The sequence below is a fragment of the Hyla sarda genome, chromosome 6, assembly GCF_029499605.1.
Source record: "Hyla sarda isolate aHylSar1 chromosome 6, aHylSar1.hap1, whole genome shotgun sequence".
NCBI lineage: Eukaryota > Metazoa > Chordata > Amphibia > Anura > Hylidae > Hyla > Hyla sarda.
Window position 1 is genome coordinate 289,603,904 of NC_079194.1, and position 26,051 is coordinate 289,629,954.

A 26,051-nucleotide genomic window follows, 5' to 3' on the forward strand; every position below is an offset into this window, starting at 1 on the left:
ACACAGGAAACGCTTTCACTGGCACAATGGCAACAAGATCCGGCAAGGAAGTGCAGGGGAAGTGAGGTGATATAGGGAAGTGCACAGGTGAAGACACTAATTGGAATCACTGCGCCAATCAGCGGCGCAGTGGCCCTTTAAATCGCAAAGACCCGGCGCGCGCGCGCCCTAGGGAGCGGGGCCGCGCGCGCCGGGACAGGACCGAGGGAGAGCGAGTCAGGTACGGGAGCCGGGGTGCGCATCGCGAGCGGGCGCTACCCGCATCGCGAATCGCATCCCGGCTGGAAGCGGAATCGCAGCGCCCCGGGTCAGTGGATCTGACCGGAGCGCTGCAGCGGGGAGAGTGTAGCGAGCGCTCCGGGGAGGAGCGGGGACCCGGAGCGCTCGGCGTAACACCTATCCTAAGGATAAGGGATAAGTGTCAGATTGCGGGAGGTCCGACCACTGGGACCCCCTGCAATCTCCCGCACAGCGCCCTGGCTCTCTGCATAAAAAGAGCTGTCGTCCACAGCATGAATCTCTGGCTGACGCCCCATCCATGCAGCACTGTGGTAGAGTCGGAGACACCCTAGTGCAGCGCTCTGGCTCTCTGTAGAGATGCATTGAGAAGGCGTGTTGGACACCACTTTGTGCCGTGGTCAACATGCTCCATTCAGGAGAGCCGGGGCGCCATGCGGGAGATCGCCAGGGGGTATCACCGCACCCCTCCCAAAATCCTGACATGTTTGCTGTAGTAAATTTAGCAAATACAGTTTTGGAGAATCTTTCTTTGAACTCTTTTGCAGAGTCTCTGTTATCCTTCCTGAAAGAGTATAAATAAAGTGACAACTGGGCGTTACCATTCCCCTTGTGGATTAGGTGTGTGCCAATATTGTCATAGCTCCCATAGACATCACTGGGGTAACTGTAAGGGGTCGGCATTCCATAGGTAGGATGGGGACACCAAACAGTTTGCCCAGAGACCTCTTGTAAGCCTACTTTGGCCTTGGTGAGGCTGCATACACACCACGTTTTTGCTATACAGTTCCTGTATACGGTTTCAAGTTAAGAACTGTACGGAACCGTATAGCAAACCGTATGCATTGACTTAACATTGTAAACCGTATGTCAAACGCATCATCCGGATTAGTCCGTTTTGCGTCTTATACGGTTTTGTCAGTTTTTTTTTATCCATACCCAAAAACGTAGACTACATTTTTTGGTCTGGGTGAAAAACCGTATGTTTTTTTTTTTACACATGGGAGTGAATGGGAACCGTACAGAACCGTATGTGCGTACGGTTCCATCCGTTTTTCACCATACGGTTTTTTACTTTGCACAGTTTTATTCCTTGGAATTTCAATCAAACAAGTGAAACTTTATTCAAAATGGTGTGAAAAGTTAAAAACTTATGTTTTTTTTCTTTAAAAAAAACGGATGCAACTGGACATTGTTTTTCAAAGCTTATACCTTTTTAACCGTATACTGGTTGAAATTTGTACACACTTTTTGTTACAGTTTAGTCCGGTTTTGAGGAATCAGTTTTTCATCAAAAACCTGATACGAGAACTGTATTGCACCCTAAGAGTTAGGCTGGGTTCACACTACGGTTTGTAACTACGGTTCCCGTACACGGCTGGGAGCAGGGGTGGGCGGGGCTTAATCGCGGCGCCCGCACTCAGCCATATTCGGGAACCGTAGTTAATGTATGTCTATGAGCCGACCGGAGTGAACCGCAGCCTCCGGTCGGCTGCTTTTTCGGCCGTATGCGGTTTCCCGACCTGCGGTCGGGAAACCACATACGGCCGAAAACGCAGCCACCCGGAGGCTGCGGTTCACTCCGGTCGGCTCATAGACATTTCATTAACTACGGTTCCCGAATACGGCTGAGTGCGGGCGCCGCGATTAAGCCCCGCCCACCCCTCCTCCCAGCCGTATACGGGAACCGTAGTTCAAATCGTAGTGTGAACCCAGCCTAAGAACGCTGTCCAAACAGTGCTGATACTGTCTGGGTGTGTAGGGACGAACTCCAAGGACTACAAGAATGGTCACGTCCGTTGTCAATTTATTCATACATTTCAAGGAGGAATTAAAAAAAAATAAAAATAAAAAGGAACGGTTCTGCAGGGAATGGTAATACTAGATGTTCTAATGACTGGTAGATTCATATCTAGGTTGGGGGTGTCAGATATAGAAAAGACTTTGTAGAATTGTCTCCAATGAGGTGTCGTTGACCATGTCTGTTCTTTTCCAGGGTTTGACCCCACTGATGTACGCCTGCGCTGCCGGAGATGAGGCCATGGTGCAAATGCTGATTGAGGCTGGAGCAGATCTAGATGTGGCGGTAAGAGCATGATCTATTGTGTGGGTGGGAGTTACCTTCATTCATATCATTACCGTAATTGTGTCTTACCAAGTCCAGAGTAAGGTTACTGGAGGTCCCTGAGCAAACATGGTGTCCCATCTTACCTATGGAATCCAGACCCCCATATAGTCCCCTCTAGCAACTGAATGCATGACTGGGTCCTCTATACTTATGTCTATGGGAGATATGGTGATGGCAGAATAGGTGACTTCCTTAGTGTGGCCTTAAAGGGGTACTCCGCTGCTCAGCGTTTGGAACAAACTGTTCCGAACGCTGGAGCTGGCGCCGGGAGCTCGTGATGTCATAGCCCCGTCCCCTCATGACGTCTCAAGCCCCGCCCCCTAAAGAACTGTCCAGAGTAGGAGAAAATCCCCATAGCAAACATATGCTGCTCTGGACAGTTCCTAAAATGGACAGAGATGTCAGCAGAGAGCACTGTGCTCGTGATGTCAGCAGAGAGTTCCGTGTTCCAAAAAGAAAAAGAATTTCCCCTGCAGTATTCAGCAGCTATTAAGTACTGGAAGGATTACATTTTTTTAATAGAAGTAATTTACAAATCTGTTTAATTTTCTGGCACCAGTTGATAAAAAAAAAAAAAAATTTAAAGTTTTCCACCGGAGTACCCCTTTAATAAGATGATGACCAGATAGGAACCCTACACTGTGGTAATAAATCTACCATTCCCAATATTCCTGACTTACCAACCATACGACAGACATTCCATCTCATGTCATTACTTGCAGTGTAATGAAGTTCAGCTGCTTTCTGGAAGCCAAGGACAACATTGTACACAATCCCTCAGCTTCATTTCAGGTCCCTTTAAGTGGAGCCAGGGCTACATGTGAAGAGACGCCCGCCTGGCGAGAAGCGATCTGTGGCTCTTGTGGCTTCTCCTAATAACAAAATCTAAATTTCCCAACATGTTTCACCTTGGTCTTGTGTTGCAGAAGCTCCAGGGGAACCTCACGTGGCTGGGGTGGGAGCTTTTAGGATTGACTAAAATGTTCAGACAAGAAATAAAAAGAAAAAGCCCTTGTGGTAAAGTGGGAATCCGCATAAATGCTGAGATCTTCACCCACAATGTTATGTATGAGAGCGGCTGGAGGCACTTTGAGGGAGTCTATAGGATAACATGATAAGTGAGGGATATAATAGTGTATCATAGTGAGATTATATAATATAGCGGAACATTCATTTACCTCTAATCTGGTATCAGTGGGGGAGGATTGTTACAGGGGCTGGATTATCAAATAGTCAGAGAACAAGAAATGAAATCGAAGTGTAGAGGAAGGTTCATTGACTACAGTAAAAGTTACTATCATTTTAGTTTTTTGATAAATCTTTCTCATTTCTAATAATCTTTTAGTTTTCTGAAATTCAGCTTTATTTTATGTTTCTCTGCTGGAAAAAGTGTTTTAATATCAAGAGGAACTTTGCATATAATAATAATAATAATATAGCAAGATATAATAATACAAAACAGAATAATGTAGTAATAGATAGATACAGATAGAAATAAAAAGACAGATAGAAATTAGATAGATAGATATGAGAGATAGATAGATAGATATGAGATAGATATGAGATAGATAGATATGAGATAGATAGATAGATATGAGATAGATAGATAGATAGATAGATATGAGAGATAGATAGATAGATAGATAGATAGATATGAGAGATATGAGAGATAGATAGATAGCAAAAAGATAAAGGCAGCACCTCAGTCGTCCAGAGTAGGAGAAGAAAATGAAAAAGGAGATGGGGTGCACGCATTCCTGGAACCTGGGTCCACTGGTTCCTCAATCCAGAAATGTAAAGATAATGCAGCACTCCACAATAATGCATAAAGTGGTATTTATTCCAGCATGTGCAAAGACAACGTTTCACCAGTCTCTCACTGGCTTTCTCTTGAGAAAGCCAGTGAGAGACTGGTGAAACGTTGTCTTTGCACATGCTGGAATAAATACCACTTTATGCATTATTGTGGAGTGCTGCATGATCTTTACTTTGATAGATAGATAGATAGATATGAGAGATAGATAGATAGATATGAGAGATAGATAGATAGATATGAGAGAGAGAGAGATAGATATGAGAGAGAGAGATAGATAGATATGAGATAGATAGATAGATAGGAGATAGATAGATAGATAGATAGATAGGAGATAGATAGATAGATATGAGATAGATATGGGATAGATAGATATGAGCTAGATAGATGGATGGATAGATATGAGATAGATAGATGTGAGATTGAGATAGATAGAAGATAAATATGAGATCATTAGAGATGTAATTTTTTTTTAACCAATTTTAAATTCACCATATATTATGGAAAGACACTCACCTTAAAAAATAAAAAAATAAAAACTTTTTAATTCCATCCTTCTCATATCTATATATTTTATATCTATCTACCTACCCGAATGTCCTTTTCAGCACCACAACACTTGAAATGGCACATGCCGGGATGTCTTCCCCTGACACAGCAGACACTTGGCACTGACCTGACCATAGACATTCAGAGAAGCCCTTGTTTAGCATTCTCCTCTATTACGAAGACGAAGTTTTCCCTCCTAAAGACAGGAATATTGTAAAGACTTATCCTCTCAGTGTGGAGAGGAACACGAGCCAGAACAGTGAGTTCATTACAGACCTAGGTATAAGACATGACACCTAGGTGTAGGATAGAGCTGGGATATACACATGTGGCCCTGGTTCTACTCACTGGCTAGGAGTAGAATGAGACCAAAGCACTATTCAACTGTGTACAATAATTAAACATTTTTTTTTAACCCTTGGCACTATGCAAGACCCCAATGTATACATTAAATTGAGTATGATGTAGAAAAAAAACTCCTCAGTACCTGATACATGAAGATTTTATGCATAAAGAAAACCTTTAGACTCTCAGCCACCCGATAACTTAGACACTACAAATTCATAAACTGCATCTAAAAAACTGAACGTATGAACAGACACCTATAGCAAATGTAATGCTCTGTAATGTGTTTCCAGGTTCCAAGCATTTCCCCACGACAGCCATCTGTGCACCCAGATACTCGCCACTGGACCGCCTTGACCTTCGCCGTCCTCCATGGTCACATCTCCGTTGTTCAGGTAAGTTGCGCAATTTATAAAAAATAAAAGAAATATAAAAAAAATTATATATATACTGTATTTTTCGCCCCCTATTTTAAAGGTCCAAAATCTAGAAAAAAAAGATTCTGAACCCAAAAGTGATCTTCAACCTGCGGACCTCCAGATGTTGCAAAACTACAACTCCCAGCATGCCCGGACAGCCAACGGCTGTCCGGGCATGCTGGGAGTTGTAGTTTTGCAACATCTGGAGGTCCGCAGGTTGAAGACCACTGGTATAGGAGGTAATACTCACGTGTCCCCGCCGCTCCGGACCAGTCACCGCTGCCCTGGATGTCGCTCCATCGCTGTCACCGCGTCCCCGACGCTCCAGACGTCTTCTTCCCCGGGATCCACACTCTCCGTCGCCGTCATCACGTCGCTACGCACGCCGCTCCTATTGGATGATGGGACAGCGTGCGCGACAACGTGATGACGTCGAAGGAGAGCGCCGGCCATGCAGGGGATCCCGGCACTGAGCAGACACCCAGGAGGCAGGTAAGGTCCCTCCCGGTGTCCTGTAAGCTGTTCGGGACGCCGCGGGTCCCGAACAGCCCGACTGAGAAGCCGGGTTAGTGTTATTTTCGCTTCAGACGCGGCGGTCAGCTTTGATCGCCGCGCCTGAAGGGTTAATACAGGGCATCACTGCGATCGGTGATGTCCTGTATTAGCTCCGGGTCCCGGCCGTTTGAATCAATGAGCAGCGGCAAGTGGTAAATTATTAATGCAACGTGAAAAGTCACAAATTTTACCGCAACAATTTCAATGTTTGCACGAAACACAGGAAAAGTTGCAAATTTTTGCACCAAAAAATGATTGCTCAAATATTTGCAAAAATTTTTCCTTAAAATCTACACACACAAAATTTGACAATTTCCCAAACATACATTAATGGTTTGAACATATGATTATTTTTTTTTTTTTTTTTGCTTCCTTGCAGTTGCTTCTAGACGCTGGGGCCCACGTAGAGGGGTCGGCTGTAAACAGCAGCGAAGACAATTATGCCGAGACCCCCTTACAGCTGGCATCTGCTGCAGGTACAATGCGCACACTGTAGGTGTTTAACCCTATAGACAAGCGTAATACTTTGGCATTTTTTTGCAGACAAAAGTCCCAGCCGGGCCGACCATGGGTCTAATGACCTGAAGGCTTCATAAGGAACTATAAATTCTAAGGCCGGTTTCACATGGGTGTAATATGAATTAAAATTTCGGCGTGACTGACCAGAAAGGTGGTCGGACCGTTTCTTGCGGTGGTATTATGAATGCAAAAATGGGACCATATGACACCGATGTGAAACGGCCTCATCCCCTGGGCTACTGAGTAATAAGAATTTGAGCTGGCTTGCCTTCACCATAGGCCAGTGATCTCCAAACTGTGGGCCTCCAGCTGTTGCAAAACTTCAACTCCCAGCATGCCCGGACAGCCATTTGGCTGTCCGGGCATGCTGGGAGTTGTAGTTTTGCAACACCTGGAGGTCCACAGGTTAGAACCACTTTCATAGGCAAATGATGCTTAAAGGGGTACTCCGGTGGAAAACTTTTATGCCAACCAAGACAGAAGGGCCAGGTACTTGCTTGTGGTCCTTATGAGCCTTAAAGGGTTACTCTGATGAAATTTTTTTATTTATTAATTTTTTTTAATGAACTGGTGCCAGAAAGTTAAACAGATTTGTAAATTACTTCTATTAAAAAAAACTTTATCCTTCCAGTACATATTAGTAGCTGTATGCTACAGAGGAAATTCTTTTCTTTTTTAAATTCTTTTTTTTTGTCTTGTCCACAGTGCTCTCTGCTGACACCTGATACGCGTATCAGGAACTGTCCAGAGCAGGAGAAAATCCCCATAGCAAACCTATGCTGCTCTGGACAGTTCCTGTCACGGACAGAGGTGTCAGCAGAGAGCACTGTGGACAAGACAAAAAAGAAATTCAAAAAGAAAAGAATTTCCTCTGTAGCATACAGCTGCTAATATGTGCTGGAAGGATTAAGATTTTTAAATAGAAGTCATTTACAAATCTGTGTAACTTTCTGGCACCAGTTGATTTAAAAAAAAAAAAATTGGCACCGGAGTACCCCTTTAAGGGTCATAAGGACAACAAGCAAGTGCCTAGCCCTTCTGTCTTGGTTTGGAATTACCTAGCACCATGTTTATTTCCTATCATGAAGAACCAAAAAATTGGCCCTGTCCGGGCATGCTGGGAGTTGTAGTTTTGCAACATCTGGAGAACCACAGTTTAGAAACCACTTTCATAGGCAAACGAGGCTTAGGGGTCATGAAAAGGAGATGAGGACAATAAGCAAGTACCTGGCCCTTATGTCTTGGTTGGCATTACCTAGCACCATGTTTATTTCCTATCATGAAGAACCAAAAAATTGGCCAATGTATCATTTTACCACCTGTTATTTTCCTGTAACCATTGATTTGTGGTCTTCTCCTTCTCCAGGTAACTACGAACTGGTCAGTTTGCTTTTGGACAGAGGAGCCGACCCTCTATTGAATATGCTGGAAGCCCGCGGAGTGTCCTCGTCACTTCATGAAGACATGAACTGCTTCAGTCATTCCGCCGCCCATGGACACAGGTAATGCCAAAAAATTACTTCTTTGTAAGATTAAGTCCCTATGACAGGCTACGGAAATGCTTGACATACTCAAGTCTGTAGACTGATCCTTTAACCCCTTAGGGTCTATTCACACGTACAGTATTCTGCGCAGATTTGATGCGCAGGATTTTCTGCTGAAGATTTCAGATGTAAACTGACTGTACACAGCTTGAAATCCTGCGTATCAAATCTGCACAGAATACTATACGTGTGAATAGACCCTTAAGGTGAAGCTGTGGTGGGAAAAAATTTACAGATTTGTAAATTACTTCTATTTTATACTCTTAATCCTTACAGTACTTATCAGCTGCTGGATGCTCCAGAGGAAGTTGTGTAGTTCTTTTCAGCCTGACCACAGTGCTCTCTGCTGCCACCTCTGTCCGTATCAGGAACTGCCGGAGAGTTCCTGACATGGACAGAGGTGGCAGCAGAGAGCACTGTGGTCAGATTCTCTCAATTTTGCAACACCGCTTAAGGGTTAATGCCAGGCATCTGCCTGATCGGTGATGCCTGGGTCCTGCTCCTCCTAGCAACCAATACTCACCGGGTATGAAGCTTAGCGCGTCCTTAAGGGGTTAAAGTGTAGCAAGATTATTTCATAATTAAATAAACATAGTTTATGTTTTATATTCTTATGTTTTAAATACTTATATCCTACTGATAGTGGGGGAGTGCCATTTGACAAAAGCCCTGTTTTTTGGGTGAGTGACTGTAACTCACATATCTACCCATGGTTACATGATTTTCTATTATTCTACTGCTCTAAAAAAAAAATCAAATGTTTAAAATCACTTTCTCGGTCACTCTTTATTGGGAGACACAGAGACCATGGGTATATGCTCTTGCCACTAGGAGGCGCTGACACTAGGGGAAAAAATCGGCTCCTCCCTGGCCGGATATACCCGCCCACTGGAAGTGATGTAATCAGTTTTAGCTAGTGTCAGTAGGAGGCAACACACAGGTCTGGAGCTCCCCAGACCTGGTCTTTTTATTATTATTTTCTAGTAAGGGCTGTTTAGTTAGATTTTTTTCCCTCCCTTTTGTTTCTCATTTTCAGGTGGGGGTTCAGGAGCATGGCGCTACCTGTTCCCCCATATGCGACAACGGGGCACAGACATAGAGTATGTACTGTTAACCCCTTCTCACCAATGGCCAGCACCTGGAGGTTGTACCCTGGGTCCGGGTCCCCCACTCCGCCTGCCCGCCAGTGGACTCAGTTACGGCAGCCATTTGGAAAACTCCCTCTAGCAGCTGTTAATGGTATTTTGTGTTTTTTGTGGATCCCTCTGTGGCAGCTCATTGAGGACCCATGTCTGTGTCCCTACATATGCTCTGGACACCCTGCTCATGTAGACCCTTCCTCCCCTCCTTTTCGCTGGGGTGTACCTCAAGCCTTCCTGTGTAATTTTTTCCACAGGTCTGTGGCGGTTAAGCACTTCTGTTTGGGCATGGGGCCTGCTGGGGCGATGGCCTGTTCTGCAGCCTTATCCCACCCCCATACCTCCGGGTATCTTTCTGGGTTCCGGTACAGGGTGGCTCAGGCGCCTACTCTGTTGCCTTATTCATCAGCCAGGATGGCTCCGTGGTCGCACCATCTGCCCCCCTTTTTTGCAGGGTCCAAGATTTTGCCCCAATGGGGTGTTTCGTCCCAATGCTGTAGGTTGCTACATGTGTTTCTTACTTGCATTTGTAGTTATGTCTTTGTATCTCCCAGCTCCAGGGTCCAAGATTCAAATCCCTCTGGGGACACAACATTCTCCGTGCCTCGGTGTGCCTCGGTGTTCCTGGGGACTACGTCCACCCAGTGCTTTGATCTGTTACCGTAGGACAGCATTTCCTTGCTCCTACAGTACATGGCCCTCTTGGGAAATTCCCTTCCACAGGGAGTAATGGGATCAGGAAGCTTGGCACGGTCAGTGCCGGAGTCTTGTCTACGCCTCCCCTTGTTTTCCCCTCCACTAGGGGGCTATTTCACTGAGCACTTTCTTCTGCCAAGATGGAGCCATCTCACACTTCCCCCTACATGGTGGGGTACCTTGCTTGGCCTTGGAATTTTTTGTTGGGAGCGATCGGAAGTGCTTTTCGCCAGCTCTGTTTGTGTGCTTACTGCTCTCTATTGTAGCCTGGATCCCCTCCTGGATGTCTACTGCTGCTCATGCAGCTAGGGCACTTTCCTCTGTAGGAGGGGTTTATGCAATCGTGTATAGCTCAGTGACAGCCAGTCTGCCTTTGCTCTCTTCCTTCCTTGGCGCAATATCCGGGAAGGGTGTGCTCATCCTTCCCTTTGTCAGTGTCGGTGGCGCTACACTGCCACTCCGATCTTTTGGAGTAACCTTCTTGTGCCCAGAGCCTGGAAGTCCCAGTCCGGAAGAGACGTTGCTGGGAGTGCTCTGGTTTGCTCTGACCGCTGGGTCCAAGACAAATTAACCCGTTTTGGACTCTCTCCTAGACTGCTGTGGTGTACCTTATTTTCTGGGTCAGTCCTCCTGGCCTTCATGAGGATTGTGGTCTCGAGCACGTGTAGAGCCCCTGCCCAGGCTTCTCCGTGATCCCATTGTGGGGCGATCTTTCTGTAACGATCTTCTTCTTGTCCCGACATAGCAGTATGTCTCCTGGAGCTTATCGCGGTTGTTGGGTTTGCTCCCCCTTCAGGTGGGGCACCTCCCGGTAACTCAAGAGTCTCCAGTTCCATGTTGCCGTTCCAGGTTTCCGGGATCACTCCTTACTTTCCGTTTCCTCCTTCTGGGTCCATTTACTCGAGAAGTTTCTGGTCATCATCTTAACTGACTCGCCTTCGGCTCTCCCTGGCGTTTTCTCACCAGGTTCTCTGGTTTTGGTTGGTTCTCTGTATGGGGTTCTCTAGTCGTTCCCTTTTCCTTTTTTGTTTCCAACCGGGCTCTCCCTCTGTTTGGTTCTGTGCTTCTTGGCATTGGTTTCCTACCTCCTTCCAGGTTGGTTTAGCCCATCGGGTCTCTGCATCTCCTCTTCTTGTCTCTGTCTGTGGCCTGTTGGTTTAGAGTCTCTTCTAAGGACGGTCCCTTCCTTGGCATCCCAGTCCATCTCCATGGACAGTGGGAACTGCCGGACAAACCCAGGCTCTCGTTCGTGAGTCTTACAGCCGGGCTGGGGTTCAGTCTCCAGACTGACTCCCTTCCTCTGGTGTTGTTCTTCCCACACCATGGACTGCTTTGGTACATCCCATGGTCTCTGTGTCCCCCAATGAAGAGCGACCAAGACGAGGAGATTTTTTTGTACTCACCGTAAAATCTCTTTCTCGTAGCCTTCATTGAGGGACACAGCACCCACCCATGTCTTCATTCTTGTCCGGATAGCCTTTTGTGGTTCTTGGGTCTTTCTCTGGGATTCCTTTCTAGGGTCCTTCGGACTTGTCTCTTGGTTGGCTTCTCCTACTGCTTTGTGACAAAACTGATTACCTCACTTCCAGTGGGCGGGTATATCCTGCCAGGGAGGAGCCGACTTTTTTTCTTAGTGTCAGCGCCTCCTAGTGGCAAGAGCATCTACCCATCAGTATAGGTGTCCCCCCAATGAAGGCTACGAGAGAGTTTTTACTGTGAGTACAAAAAATCTCCTTATTATGACCACTTATAACTGTATGATGGCTCATATTTTTTGCCGTGATCTGTAGTTTTTATCAGTACCACTTTTGCTTATTGACTTTTTAATCGCTTTTTATAATTTTTGGGGGAATGCGAGGTGACACAAAAGCAGCAATTTTGGACTTTTTTTTTAACGCCATTCACCATACGGGATCATTAACATTTATACTTTGAAAGTTCAGACATTTATGCACACGGCGATACCAAATATGTTTTATAAATTTTTTTATGCTTTTTTGGGTTAAAATGAGAAAAAGGGGCAATTTACATTTTTACTATAGGAAGGGCTTTTTTTATTTATTTATTTATTTTTACACTTTTTATGCCCCCATAGGGGACTATTTACAGCAATCCCTACATTGCAGATACTAATCAGTGCTATGCACAGGCATAACACTGATCAGTTTTACCGGCGATCATCTTCTACAGCCTGCTCGATGTCAGACCAGAGGAGAAGACCCCGGGACGACAGCCAGAGCAGGTGAGGGGCCCTTTGGCCACCATGTTGGATGCGATCCGATCATCCATTCAAATGCCTGCACTGCCACAGATGCTGTGATCTGTATTGATCGTGGCATCTGAGGGGTTAATGGCGGACATCAGCAGGATCGCTGATGTCTGCCATTACCGGTGGGTCCCTGCCTGCTGATGTATGTCCTGGTGTGTTAAGTACCAGGACGTAGATTTATGTCCTGTGTCGTTAAGGGGTTAAGGTAAACCATATGATCTCTAGCTGTGTGTTGTATCGCCATCTAATGCACAGTAGAGGTACTGCAGTTATAACATATATCTAGTAGAGATTGATGACTACGATCAGGGTCACGGCTATAGGAGCCTTAACAGAATCCTGGTGGCACGGGACGTTCACGAATCTCTCTGCCCGATGAGAAGACTAGTGTTATAAATGTCATGTGGTCATTGGGGACCATGTTACAGATTTTGTATTGTGGCCCTTAGACCCCTGGGTATGTAGTGACATCTTTTGCTTCCTTTCTCTAGGAATGTTCTGAGAAAGCTGCTAACTCAGCCTCAGCTCTGCAGCGGAGATGTCCTGTCTCTTGAAGAGATATTGGCAGAGGGGGTGGAGAGTGACACCTCCAGTACAGGAAGCTTTGACCAGGGTCCTGTCCGGTTGTGTAAGACCAGAATGAAAGCCCTGCAGGAAGCAACGTACTACAGCGCAGAACATGGCTACCTAGATATCACCATAGAGCTCCACGGCCTCGGTAAGTCTCTTACAAATGACACTGCACCTGTCTGTACAAAGACCCAAGATGATGAAAACATACCTGTCCTTGCAGGTGACTTTTCAGGATAAGCTGTCCTGTGTGTGTACATAAGGAGCAGCATTATTTCTGGCCATTATATAACTTTTTTCCCAGCAGATTTCTGCTCTGCAGGCTTCATCTAAATTAACAGTTCTTCCAGAGCTGGTGGGTGGAGCTCCCTCCTATCCCTCCATAGACTTGTATTGCTTGTCTTGAGCTCCCTACTCCCCCTCCATAGACTTGTATTACTTGTCTTGAGCTCCCTCCTCCCCTCCATAGACTTGTAATACTTGTCTTGAGTTCCCTCCTCCCCCTCCATAGACTTGTATTACTTGTCTTGAGCTCCCTCCTCCCCCTCCATAGACTTGTATTACTTGTCTTGAGCTCCTTCCTCCCCCTCCATAGACTTGGATTGCTTGTCTTGAGCTCCCTACTCCCCCTCCATAGACTTGTATTGCTTATCTTGAGCTCCATCCTCCCCTCCAAAGATTTGTATTGCTTGTCTTGAGCTCCCTCCATAGACTTGTATTGCTTGTCTTGAGCTCCCTCCTCCCTCTCCAAAGACTTGTATTGCTTGTCTTGATCTCCCTCCTCCCCCTCCATAGACTTGTATTGCTTGTCTTGAGCTCCCTCCTCCCCCTCCATAGACTTGTACTGCTTGTTTTGAGCTCCCTCCTCCCCCTCCATAGACTTATATTGCTTGTCTTGAACTCCCTCCTCCCCCTCCATAGACTTGTACTGCTTGTTTTGAGCTCCCTCCTCCCCCTCCATAGACTTTTATTGCTTGTCTTGAGCTCCCTCTTCCCTCTATAGACTTGTATTGCTTGTCTTGAGCTCCCTCTTCCCTCCATAGACTTGTATTGCTTGTCTTGAGCTCCTTTCTCCCCCCTCCATAGACTTGTATTGCTTGTCTTGAGTTCCCTCCTACCCCTCCATAGACTTGTATTGCTTGTCTTGAGCTCCCTCCTCCCCCTCCATAGACTTGTATTGCTTGTCTTGAGCTCTCTCCTCCCCTCCATAGACCTGTATTACTTGTCTTGAGCTCCCTCCTCCCCCTCCATAGACTTGTATTGCTTGTCTTGAGCTCCCTCCTCCCCCTCCATAGACTTGTATTGCTTGTCTTGAGCTCCCTCCTCCCCCTCCATAGATATGTAGTGCTTGTCTTGCAGGACAAAGCTGAGCTGATTTCCAAAGAAGACGATTTAAGCAGAGGTGGGGAGGGCAAGTTTTATAACAGGAGAAAAAAAAGCAGTTTTGTTTAATACGATACATTACAAAGTTTCTTATATTTGCTTGTACTATTGATGTATGGAAAGTCTGTTCAGATGACAGCGCCTATATAAAGTAGATATATCTTAGAAAATTACTGGTCATAACCAGTCATTACTAAAAGCACAGAAGATCCGGCTCACAAGGTGATGATCCAATATTACTTTTATAAATATTCCAGCATACAAAGTCATATAAAAGCAAGACTAACGCGTTTCGGATGCCATGTCCTTAGTCATAGTCACGACATTATTAAGCTACAACTCCAATCATGACCACCTTGAGGTGGGAGTTGCAGTTTAGCAACAGTTAGAGCAGTGTTTCCCAACCTGGGTGCCTTCAGCTGTTGCAAAACTACAACTCCCAGCATGCCCAGACAGCCGAAGGCTGTCTGGGCATGCTGGGAGTTGTAGTATTGCAACAGCTGGAGGCACCCTGGTTGGGAAACACGGAGTTAGAGTCACAAGTATAGTAAACCATTATTTTCTACGTGTCATAGGGGTGCCCTGGAAGCTGCATGTATGGATGGAATCTCTGCGGACAGCATTCTACCATTCACACCACTCAGTGATGGAGAACCTGCTACGTGACTTCAGCTCCATAAGAGAAGAGGATTACAACGAGGAGCTTATTACTGAGGGACTGTCACTTCTCTTTAACATCTTCAAGACCACTAAAGTAAGGATCATTACTATGCCTATAATATGCTACATTACTTACCCTTTACAAACTCTAGAGCTGCACTCACTATTCTGCTGGTGAGGTCACTGTGTACATACATTACATTACTTATCCTGTACTGATCCTGAGTTATATCCTGTATTGTACTCACTATTCTGCTGGTGGGGTCACTGTGTACATATATTACATTACTTATCCTGTACTGATCATGAGTTATATCCTGTATTATACTCCAGCGCTGTACTCACTATTCTGCTGGTGAGATCACTGTGTAAATACATTACATTACGTATCCTGTACTGATCCTGAGTTACATCCTGTATTATACTCCAGAGCTGTACTCACTATTCTGCTGGTGAGGTCACTGTGTACATACATTACATTACTTATCCTGTACTGATCCTGAGTTATATCCTGTATTATACTCCAGAGCTGTACTCACTATTCTGCTGGTGAGGTCACTGTGTACATACATTACATTACTTATCCTGTACTGATCCTGAGTTACATCCTGTATTATACTCCAGAGCTGTACTCACTATTCTGCTGGTGAGGTCACTGTGTATATATAATGTGTATTATACTCACACTTTTTATGTAGATTAATCCTATATGTAAAATATTAGTGCAGCATATGATGTAGATTTTCCGTCTTGTACATGTAATTATTATAATTTCTACAATGTATTCTATCTGGCAGAGTGACGCAGTTACCAATCTTGTGGCCTCCATCTTTGCCCACTGCTATGGAGACAGCCCTGTGCCAACAATACCAGAGATACAGAAGACTCTTCCCGCACGTCTAGGTGAGAGCACAACGCCACAGACTCTGTGGTCCAGGGGGAAATAAATGTTCTGTTTAGATCTCAAACATCCAATGTTGTCAGTCCTTCTGAGCGGCGGCCATTGTTATCCATAGTGTGCGGCGGCCATTATTATCCATAGTGTGCGGCGGCCATTATTATCCATAGTGTGCGGCGGCCATTATTATCCATAGTGTGCGGCGGCCATTATTATCCATAGTGTGCGGCGGCCATTATTATCCATGGTGTGTGAGTGGCGGCCATTATTATCCATAGTGTGCGGCGGCCATTATTATCCATAGTGTGTGTGTGGCGGCCATTATTATCCATGGTGTGTGTGTGGCGGCCATTATTATCCATGGTGTGCGGCGGCCATTATTATCTGTGGTGTGCGGCGGCCATTATTATCCGTGGTGTGCGGCGGCCATTATTATCCATGGTGTGTGTGTGGCGGCCATTATTATCCATGGTGTGTGTGTGGCGGCCATTATTATCCATAGTGTGTGTGCGGCGGCCATTATTATCCATAGTGTGCGGCGGCCATTATTATCCATAGTGTGCGGCGGCCATTATTATCCATGGTGTGTGTGTGGCGGCCATTATTATCCATAGTGTGTGGTTTGGCAGATCGCCACCTGTTATATCCATTGCTGACCGGACACCTACTGACACCTTTCTCTTGCAGATCCTCATTTCCTAAACAACAAGGAGATGTCGGACGTGATGTTCCTGGTAGAAGGAAAACTTTTCTACGCTCACAAGGTTCTTCTGGTCACTGCCTCAAACAGGTAAAATGCCCAGATTCTGGAAAACTAGGGGGCACTACACGATGGTTTAGGCTTCCTTACCTGGGAAGCACTTTAATTTTTTTAAAGACTCACCCTTCTCCCATATAATGCACACTCACCATCACTAGTTTTCAGCATCATCTGTTTTATTCCAGCACAGTTTAATCAATTTGTTTCATTACTGTAAATGGGTCATGTAATCACCAGCATGACCCACAGTTACATGGTTTAATGAATCAGAGGAAGTGCTCAGTCCTGGGTCAGCTGACTTCCTGTGAACTACAGGATGAAATTATTACCTACCAGATCCCTCCCAGCTCTATCTGTATACTGCTGCTGCTATCTCTATGAGATCAGGATATATAATAGATATACACCTCCCCTCCAGCTCTATCTGTATCCTGCTGCTGCTATCTCTATGTGACCAGGATATATAGTAGTTACACACCTCCCCTCCAGCTCTATCTGTATACTGTTGCTGCTATCTCTATGTGACCAGGATATATAGTAGATATACACCTCCCCTCCAGCTCTATCTGTATACTGTTGCTGCTATCTCTATGTGACCAGGATATATAGTAGTTACACACCTCCCCTCCAGATCTATCTGTATAGTGCTACTACCTCTAAGGGATCAGGATATATAGTGGCTAATAATCCACCCTCCAGCTCTATCTGTATACTGCTGCTATCTGAATGGGATCATGATGTATAGTAGTTATACACCTCCCCTCCAGCTCTACGTGTATACTGCTTCTATGCCTATGGGATCAGGATACATAATAGCCTGAGTTTTTGTGGGAAATGGAGGCAGCATTAAGAAATAATTTCAAAGAAGGAGTTTAGACAGTTTGGCTGCAAATTTATACCTGCCACATCTGCTAAAACAGGTAAGCACAAAGCCTTATGCTGCACTAGATGAGAAATAACAAAATACTTGGGAGTGCGTCTTAAAGTAATGAGTTATGCTTCAGTTGTCCTATGGAGTCGCTAATTTAATAAGGCATTTTGAAGGGATGGGGCACATGTTGATGCCACTCGCTCTGTCTTAGTAGGACAACTCCAAGCTATAGGCCGCCATGTCGACCGCATCACAACAAGCCGGGGAAGCCTGAATGTGCCTATGGTGCGGCCCCTGAAGCATTTTCTCCGTATCCAGGACTTGCTGATCTGATTGTTTTTATATTCTTTCCGCAGGTTTAAGTCCCTGATGACCAATGCGAGCGACCAGGAGGAGTCATGTGTCACAACAATCGAGATCACGGATGTAAAATACAGCGTATTCCAGGTGTGTAGACAAATCTTGCGCACAATGCACATTGCCACCACCGAAAGAATGATTTCAGTCATTTTTTATTATTATTGTGGAATTCGCCTGGAATACATTGCCGTCTATGGGGACGGCAATGGATGTGCGGTCCTAGTGCCTACTGATTTAGCGGAATGTCCCCGCGCAGGGTTTACGCGTTCCGTTCATGCATCTCAATGGGAGCACCTTAAATACGCGATTACAGCGATCATGTATTTTCTGCGCTGATCCCTCCCCCAATGTGTGGCTCTCCTGCTGTTGCAAAACTACAACTCCCAGCATTCCCCACAGCTGTTAACAACCTGTTGCTTGGACCTGGTACACACGCTGAAAAAATTTAACAAACTTAGGTGTTATGTTTCTAGACCAGTGTTTCCCAACCAGGGTCCCTCCAGCTGTTAAAAACTACAACTCCCAGCATGCCCAGACAGCCAAAGGCTGTCCGGGCATGCTGGGAGTTGTAGTTTTGCAACAGCTGGAGGCACCCTGGTTGGAAAACACTGCAAGCAAATCTTTAATTTAGAGAATGCAGCCAAGATGGTGTCTGTGTACTGACAGCAAGCAGATATATACACACAAAATCTGATAAAATGCTTAAAGGGGTACTCCACTGGAAAAAACATTTTTTTTAAATCAACTGGTGCCAGAAAGTTAAACAGATTTGTAAATTACTTCTATTTAAAAATTCTTCCAGTACTTATTAGCTGCTGTATGCTCCAAAGGAAGTTCTTTTCTTTTTGATTTTCCTTTCTGTCTGACCACAGTGCTCTCTGCTGACACCTCTGTCCATTTTAGGAAGTGTCCAGAGTAGAAGCAAACCCCCATAGCAAACCTCTCCTGCTCCCGACAGTTCCTGACATGGACAGAGGTGTCAGCAGAGAGCACTGTGATCAGACAGAAAAGAAATTAAAAAAGAAAATAACTTCCTGTGGAGCATACAGCAGCTGATAACTACTGGAAGGATTAAGATTTTTAAATAGAAATCATTTACAAATCTGTTTAACTTTCTGGCACCAGTTGATAAAAATTTTTTTTTCTTCAGTGGAGTACCCCTTTAAGCATTTTATCAGATTTTGTATATTTTGGATTTATATCTCTGCTTGCTGTTAGTACACGGACACCATCTTGGCTGCATTCTCTGAATTAAATGTTTTCCAGAGGAGTAACGCTTTAAGTAGAGCTGAGCGAACTTACAGTAAATTCGATTCGTCACGAACTTCTCGGCTCGGCAGTGGATTATTTTTCCTGCATAAATTAGTTCAGCTTTCCGGTGCTCCGGTGGGCTGGAAAAGGTGGATACAGTCCTAGGAGACTCTTTCCTAGGACTGTACCCGCCTTTTCCAGCCCACCGGAGCACCTGAAGGCTGAACTAATTTATGCAGGATAAGTCATCAACTGCCGAGCCGAGAAGTTCGTGACGAATCAAATTTACTGTAAGTTCGCTCATCTCTACCTTTAAGTAATCTCTTAAAGCGTAGTTGGATTTTTTTGTTTTCAGCCCGGACCCCCTTATAACTCTTACCGCGGCGAGTGCAGAGATCGCTTCCCTTCCATAGGGATAGCCTTCGCAGAGCAGGATGCGTTATTGCTGCCATGCGTCTGTCATCGAAGATAAAATACGACCGTATGAGTTAATGCGCGTAGATTTGGCGGCGAGATCTTCGGCCCTCGTGACATCTCCATTCACAAAACCATTCCAAGAAAACCGTACGATCCTTGCGAGCGTCAGGCGTCTTATTATGTGGAGCTTCCTCTGCGGCCCCTCAAGCTGCTTAATCCATAAGCTTGATGGGAATCGCAGCTATCATACCCAGGGACAGCCCTCATTTCGCATCAGTCGGACATTTTTCCAGATGAAGAGGCCCTGGTGGGGGGGAGGGGGAGGCAGCCATCATTACCATCCTACAGGCCTATATACAATCTGGAGAAGAGATCATGGGGTCATCAAGGCCCCGGAATCTGTATAAACAATATGGTGTGGCTCAATTTTTATTTTTTAAAGGGAAAATGTCACAATTCAGTTTGGAACACAATTCAGTTTGGAAATCGGTTTCAAGGTGACCCAGTTGGGGGCGACGCAGTCACAATAATAGAGATTGCTGGAAGGGAAATTAAATTTAGTCCCATTTGATGATTGAATCCCTAAAGGCAGTGTTTCCCAACCAATGTGCCTCCAGCTGTTGCAAAACTACAACACCCAGCCTGTGTGGACAGCCACTGGGTTGAGCCGTGACACCTAAATCCACTGAAAGAAAAAATTCAAGAACGATAAACCAAAGAGAACGCTGATCACCAGTAGGCGGCATTAAAGGGGTACTCTAAATCAACTGCTGCCAGAAAGTTAAACAGATTTGTAAATTACTTCTATTAAAAAATCTTCCAGTACTTATTAGCTGCTGAATACTACAGAGGAAATTCTTTTCCTTTTGGAACACAGAGCTCTCTGCTGACATCACGAGCACAGTGCTCTCTGCTGACATCTCTGTCCATTTTAGGAACTGTCCAGAGCAGCATATGTTTGCTATGGGGATTTTTCTCCTACTCTGGACAGTTCCTAAAATGGCCAGAGATGTCAGCAGAGAGCACTGTGCTCGTGATGTCAGCAGAGAGCTCTGTGTTCCAAAAAGAAAATAATTTCCTATGTAGTATTCAGCAGCTAATAAGTACTGGAAGGAGTAAGATTTTTTCAATAGAAGTAATTTACAAATCTGTTTCTTTCTGACACCAGTTGATTAATAATAATAAAAAAAGTTTTCCACCGGAGTACCCCTTTAAATCTGTCGACAACAGCACCATTCTTCTCCATAAGCAGTGTCTGGTATTAAAGGGGTTATCCAGGAATAATAAAAAAACGGAGCTAATTTCTTTCAAAAAACACTCCCTGTCTGTCTCCAGGTTGGGTGTGGTTCTGCAGCTCAGTTCCATTGAAGTGAATGGAGCCGAATTGTAATACCACAACAACCTGGGGGCAGCCGTGGAGCTGTTTTTGAAAGAAATTAGCTCTGTTTTTTTAAAATTCCTGGATAATCCCTTTAATACCAGAGCTAATTTCTTTCAAAAACAGCTCCACGGCTGCCCCCAGGTTGTTGTGGTATTACAATTCGGCTCCATTCACTTCAATGGAACGGAGCTGCAGAACCACACCCAACCTAGAGCCAGACAGGGAGTGTTTTTTGAAAGAAATTTGCTCTGTTTTTCTATTCCTGATAAACCCCTTTTAAAGTACAAGCCAATTTAAGTGAATAGCATAAACAGTCTATGAACAGGTGTTTTCTTAAAATTCTGGGTATCCTATTACTGTCCTACCGTTTTGTGTATGCAGCTTCTATACAAACCACTAGGGGCACATGGTAACAGACTAAACAATCTGGTTGGTTTTGCCAGTAGAACTACTGTTTAAAGGGGTACTCTGCTGGAACAAACTGTTCCGGACGCTGGGGGTAGTGACTTAATAGCCCTGCCCCCTCATGACATCACGCCTGCCCCCTCAATGCAAGTCTATGGAAGGGGGCGTGACAGCCGTCACGCCCCCTCCCATAGACCTGCATTGAGGGGGTGGGGTGTCATGTCATAAAGGGGCGTGGCTATGACATCACAAGCTCCTGACTCCAGAGTTCAGAACAGTTTGTTCCAAACGCTGAGCAGCGGAGTACCCCTTTCATGTGCAAAAAATTAATGAAAAAAAAATCCAATATTACTGAATTGGGCTAATAAATGCTTTCCTCGCCTACAGATGATCATGCAGTATTTGTATTACGGGGGCACAGAGACTATACATGTCCCCACCCAATCTATTTTGGAGGTAAGTGTGTGCACTGGTGATACAATGAAATTCCTGTCTAGCATTGGTAACATGGATTAATAGACTGTTACAGAAAAGTAAATTCAACATCACTTAAAAGGGTAAAGACCTATACAAAGAAAAGAAAATGAGATAGATATGTAAAACACCAGCTCAAAGAGTGGGGGGGGGGGGGTCAACCCAACCTGGAAGGACATCACACAGGCTGTAGATAGAATGGAGTGCAGAGCACTCTGCAGGGAAAATCAAATAGGTGGTGTACAAGCCTAGAAAGAAAGCAGAGCACACACAGCAAGTTGCTGAGGATGTGGAAACGAAACAAAGCAAAAGTTTAAAATACTATTTTTTTTTTTTTTACACTATACAAAAGGGATTTTCCAGTTGTATAAAACACAGTGTAACGATAAGTGTCTGATCTTGGGGAGTCCAACTGCTGAGACTGCCCAGTCTGACCTCAGAACGCCCTGGCCCGCACCTTCCAAGACTAACTGGTCTTGGAGTGATGGCCCGCTCCACCAATTATATACTAAGGCGGTAAATCGCTGTGTCCAGTGATTGGCAGAGATCAGTTCATCTTGAAAAGTCCCAGTGGTTGGACTCCCCACAATCAAACACCTGTCTCCTATCCTGTGGATAGGGGACAAGTTCTATGAGTAACTGGAGTACCCCTTTAAAAGAGGTACTCTGGCCCTAAGATATCTTATCCCCTATCCAAAGGATAGGGGATAAGATGTCTGATCGTGGGGTCCCCCGCCATCTCTCGTGCATCACCCACCTGTGTGAGCTGCACGCAGCGCTGGAGGCTCCGACCCCGTGGTCGTGAGGCATCAGATTCAGAGTATCGTGACGTCACAACTCCGCCCCTATGTGAAGTCACGTCCTGCCCCCTCAATGCAAGCCTATGGGAGGGGGTGTGATGACGGAGTATCGTGATGTCATGACTCCGCCCCCTCAATGCAAGCCCATTGGAGGGGGCGTTACGACAGTCATGCTCCCTCCCATAGGCTTGCATTGAGGGGACGTGACTTCACACAGGGGCGGAGTATCGGGATGTAACGACTCCGCCCCCGTGTGAAATCACGTCCCCCTCAATGTCGTCACGCCCCCTCCCATGGGCTTGCATTGAGGGGGCGGAGTCGTGACATCACGATACTCCGGCCCCGTGGTCGTAAAGCTTCAGATTCGGAGCCTCCAGCCCTGCGTGCAGCTCACACAGGCGGGTGCTGCACGAGACATTGCGGGGGTCCCCGCGATCAGACATCCCCTATTATATAATTTATATATACATATGTAATAATTGTGCCACTTCCATTTCAGCTCCTCTCCGCAGCCAGCCACTTCCAGCTGGAAGCCCTGCAACGGCACTGCGAGATCATCTGCTCTCACAACATCGACCAAGACAACTGCGTCAGTATCTACAAATATGCCAAGGTAAGGCTTATTACATCCGACTTCATTACCTCTCTGGACATGTCCGCCACAGTGCGTCCCTCCTCTAAGCCCCTTAAAGGGCCTGTGCGCAGCCCTGACTTTCGGAGCTCTGCTCACAGCGTCCGGAGTTCATTACTCCGAACGCTGTGTGCGGGCTTCTGTGTTCGCGGCCGCCGGGCGTGGCGTCACGCCCGCCCCCTCTACCAAAGTCTATGGGAAGGGGGTGTGACAGCGGTCGCGCCTCCTTCCCATAGACTTTCGTTGAGGGGGCGGTGAGACATCACACCCGGCAGCCGCGAACACGGAAGCCCGCACACAGCGTTCGGAGTAATGAACTTCCGGAGGGCAGCGCACAACCCCTTTAAGATCCTTTACACATCTCCCTTGTGTGTAGGTGTCATGTCTGCCTCGGGGTATTTGAGGTTTGTATTTTTTCTAATGAAGCCCAAACATGAAATCAACCTTTTGATCTTGAAGGGCCACGGCGGAGCCACAAAAGGGGGAGGGGCCAGAATCACACAAAGCCAGTAATATGCCCCCTGTACATAAATGACCCCTTTGTAGGCAGTAATATGCCCATTGATTTAGGTAGTTCCCCTTGTAGGTAGTTTGTCTCCCCCCCCTGTATATAGAACTCCCTGTAGGTAGTTTGCCCCTATATGTAATATCCCCCTGTAGGTAGTTTGGGGAGTTGGAGTCTGTATTTAATTTTTGGATCAGTGGCGGCAATGGGTCGTGGGGGGCGGTCACGGTGCAGGGAATTATCGGCAAGGTAATTGCCGATACCGATAATGTCCAAAATTGCGATTATCGGCCAAACCGATAAGCGGTCAATCCCTACGTCGATGTCTAAAATCTATTCATTTTAAAGGTCTGGTCTGAATTATTCTAGGGTCTAATACTTTTTGGAAGTCTGGTCTGCAGTTTTTAGTTATTTTGGCGTCTTGGCTTAGAATTTAGTTTAGGGGGTGTATTTAGTGACTGATGTTTTGACTCATTTTAGGTGAGGGTCTGTTTTTTTTATGTATTTCGGGGTCCTCACTTATTCTCTGGTCTGGGGTCTTTTTTCTTCTTGTGTGTATTTATTTCAGGGTCTGAGGTCTGTAATTATTCTGGAAACTGTTATGGGTTCTTAGTGTCTTAATGTTATGGACACAGACTTCCTTGGGCAGCAGCTGTAATCTGATCACTCAGTGAAACTGATAATTCATCTTCATCACTGAATAAGGGTGTGATAGGTGCAAGAGTTAGTAGAGGGGAAATAGGACATTTTTGTATAAGGACATATTACAAACATTTTATTAAGCTTATTAAATTAATTACTGGGAAAAAGCTAATGATGTTAATGATTTTTTTTTTCAGATTTACAATGCCCCAGAGCTGGCTCTATACTGCGAGGGCTTCTTTCTACAAAACATGAGGCCGCTGCTGGATCAGGAATCCTTTAAACAACTGATATACGGACGTAACAGCAAAGTGCAAGGGCTGGACCCCCTGACGGACTTGAAAAACACCTTGACCAGTCGCATTAAAGACATGTATATCTCCTGTCGGGTGTGACAGGGACGCGAGGCTTCACTAGGTTATGGCTTGTGTATACATGCCATTGGCTGTCCGGGCATGATGGGAGCTGTAGTTTTGCAACACCTGGAGGCACGCTGGTTGGGGAACACTGGTATACACAGCAGATGAATGCCAACAATACATGGTTACACAGTTATAATGCGCTGATGTACATGAGTGTTGTAGAATACTGGATTGTATGTATATGTAGATAGACCCGGTGCCTAAAACATTGCATCTGTAAACACTAACAATGGCGCGCACCCCCCCTTCCCTACCTTTCCAGAGGTGACATTCATTGGCTTTCCCCTCGATAACTTTGGATGAGCAGGTGGGTTCACTTTTTGGCACACCTTTACTGGCACAGTCATTGGCACCTTAACGGTATGTTCACACAGGTGAATTAACTGCAGAATTTCTGCAGCAGCGTTTGCTACCATTGACTTCAATGGGTCGGAAGAAAAATCTGCAACTCTGCCTCTCTTGCAGATTTTCTGCTGTCCCATTGAAGTCAATGGTAGCAAAATCTGCTGCCGATTTTCTGCAGCAAATACGCTGTGGAAATTCCACAGTTAATTCGCCTGTGTGAACGTAACCCTAACAGAGTGATATCACTTGTGTAACCCAGGCAGGGTATGTATCGTCTCACCTCGGAATTGTATGTATCACATTGTGTAAAATAATAATAATAAAAAATAAAAAATCAATTATTGGTTAACTTTTTTACTATTGCATTAATTTCAACAAGGTCTTTAGAGATGAGCGAATTTACAGTAAAGCTGAACTAATTTATGCAGGAAAAGTCATCAACTGCCGAGCCGAGAAGTTCGTGACGAATCGAATTTACTGTAAGTTCGCTCATCTCTACACTAGCACGTAATAATAAAATTACAAAAAAAACATGAAAACTGCAATTTGTCATTTAAAATTGCCCACTACAATTCGTAGTGAAACGGAATCAGGGTTGGAAACAGTCTGGCTCAAGTAAATGTATCACCATATAACAATAAAAAAATAAAATAAAAAATAAAAAAAAGCATTAAAAAAAAGTTACATTCACAATAAACAAAACCATCTAGATTCTTTTCACTGATTACAGCTACGTGTTTGTTTTCTGATTTGTTTTTATTTTATTTTTGCTCAACACCATTTGAAACGTACAGGGGGTCATTCTAGAGGGAGAGTCTCGCATGTTGTGGATGGTGTCTTATAGACTCGTGTCAACTTTAAAGGGGTACTCCGCTGCTCAGCGTTTGGTACATACTGGTCCGAACGCTGGAGCCGACAACCGGGAGCTAGTGATGTCATAGCCCCGCCCCCTCAATGCAAGTCTATGGGAGGGGGCGTGGCAGCTGCCACGTCCCCTCCCATAGACTTGCATTGAGGGGGTGGGGCGTGACGGCATGAAGGGACAGGGCTCTGAAATCACAAG

The 26,051-nt window shown here is 45.3% G+C and overlaps 1 protein-coding gene across 6 annotated transcripts in view; it reads left to right on the top strand.

The window, feature by feature from the left end:
* ABTB2 (ankyrin repeat and BTB domain containing 2) overlaps positions 1-25,326 on the top strand; it is a 138,890-nt gene extending 113,564 nt beyond the window's left edge. For all 6 annotated transcript variants that reach the window (XM_056527669.1, XM_056527671.1, XM_056527670.1 and 3 more), the window contains 12 exons: positions 2,234-2,323; positions 5,366-5,467; positions 6,426-6,522; positions 7,932-8,067; positions 12,705-12,931; positions 14,742-14,920; positions 15,624-15,729; positions 16,412-16,514; positions 17,712-17,802; positions 21,557-21,625; positions 22,943-23,056; positions 24,419-25,326. In XM_056527669.1, the coding sequence (XP_056383644.1) occupies positions 2,234-2,323; positions 5,366-5,467; positions 6,426-6,522; positions 7,932-8,067; positions 12,705-12,931; positions 14,742-14,920; positions 15,624-15,729; positions 16,412-16,514; positions 17,712-17,802; positions 21,557-21,625; positions 22,943-23,056; positions 24,419-24,616 (1,512 nt within the window). In that variant the 3' untranslated portion in view covers positions 24,617-25,326. The remainder of the gene's footprint in view (positions 1-2,233; positions 2,324-5,365; positions 5,468-6,425; positions 6,523-7,931; positions 8,068-12,704; positions 12,932-14,741; positions 14,921-15,623; positions 15,730-16,411; positions 16,515-17,711; positions 17,803-21,556; positions 21,626-22,942; positions 23,057-24,418) is intronic.
* The last annotated feature ends 725 nt before the right edge of the window (positions 25,327-26,051 follow it).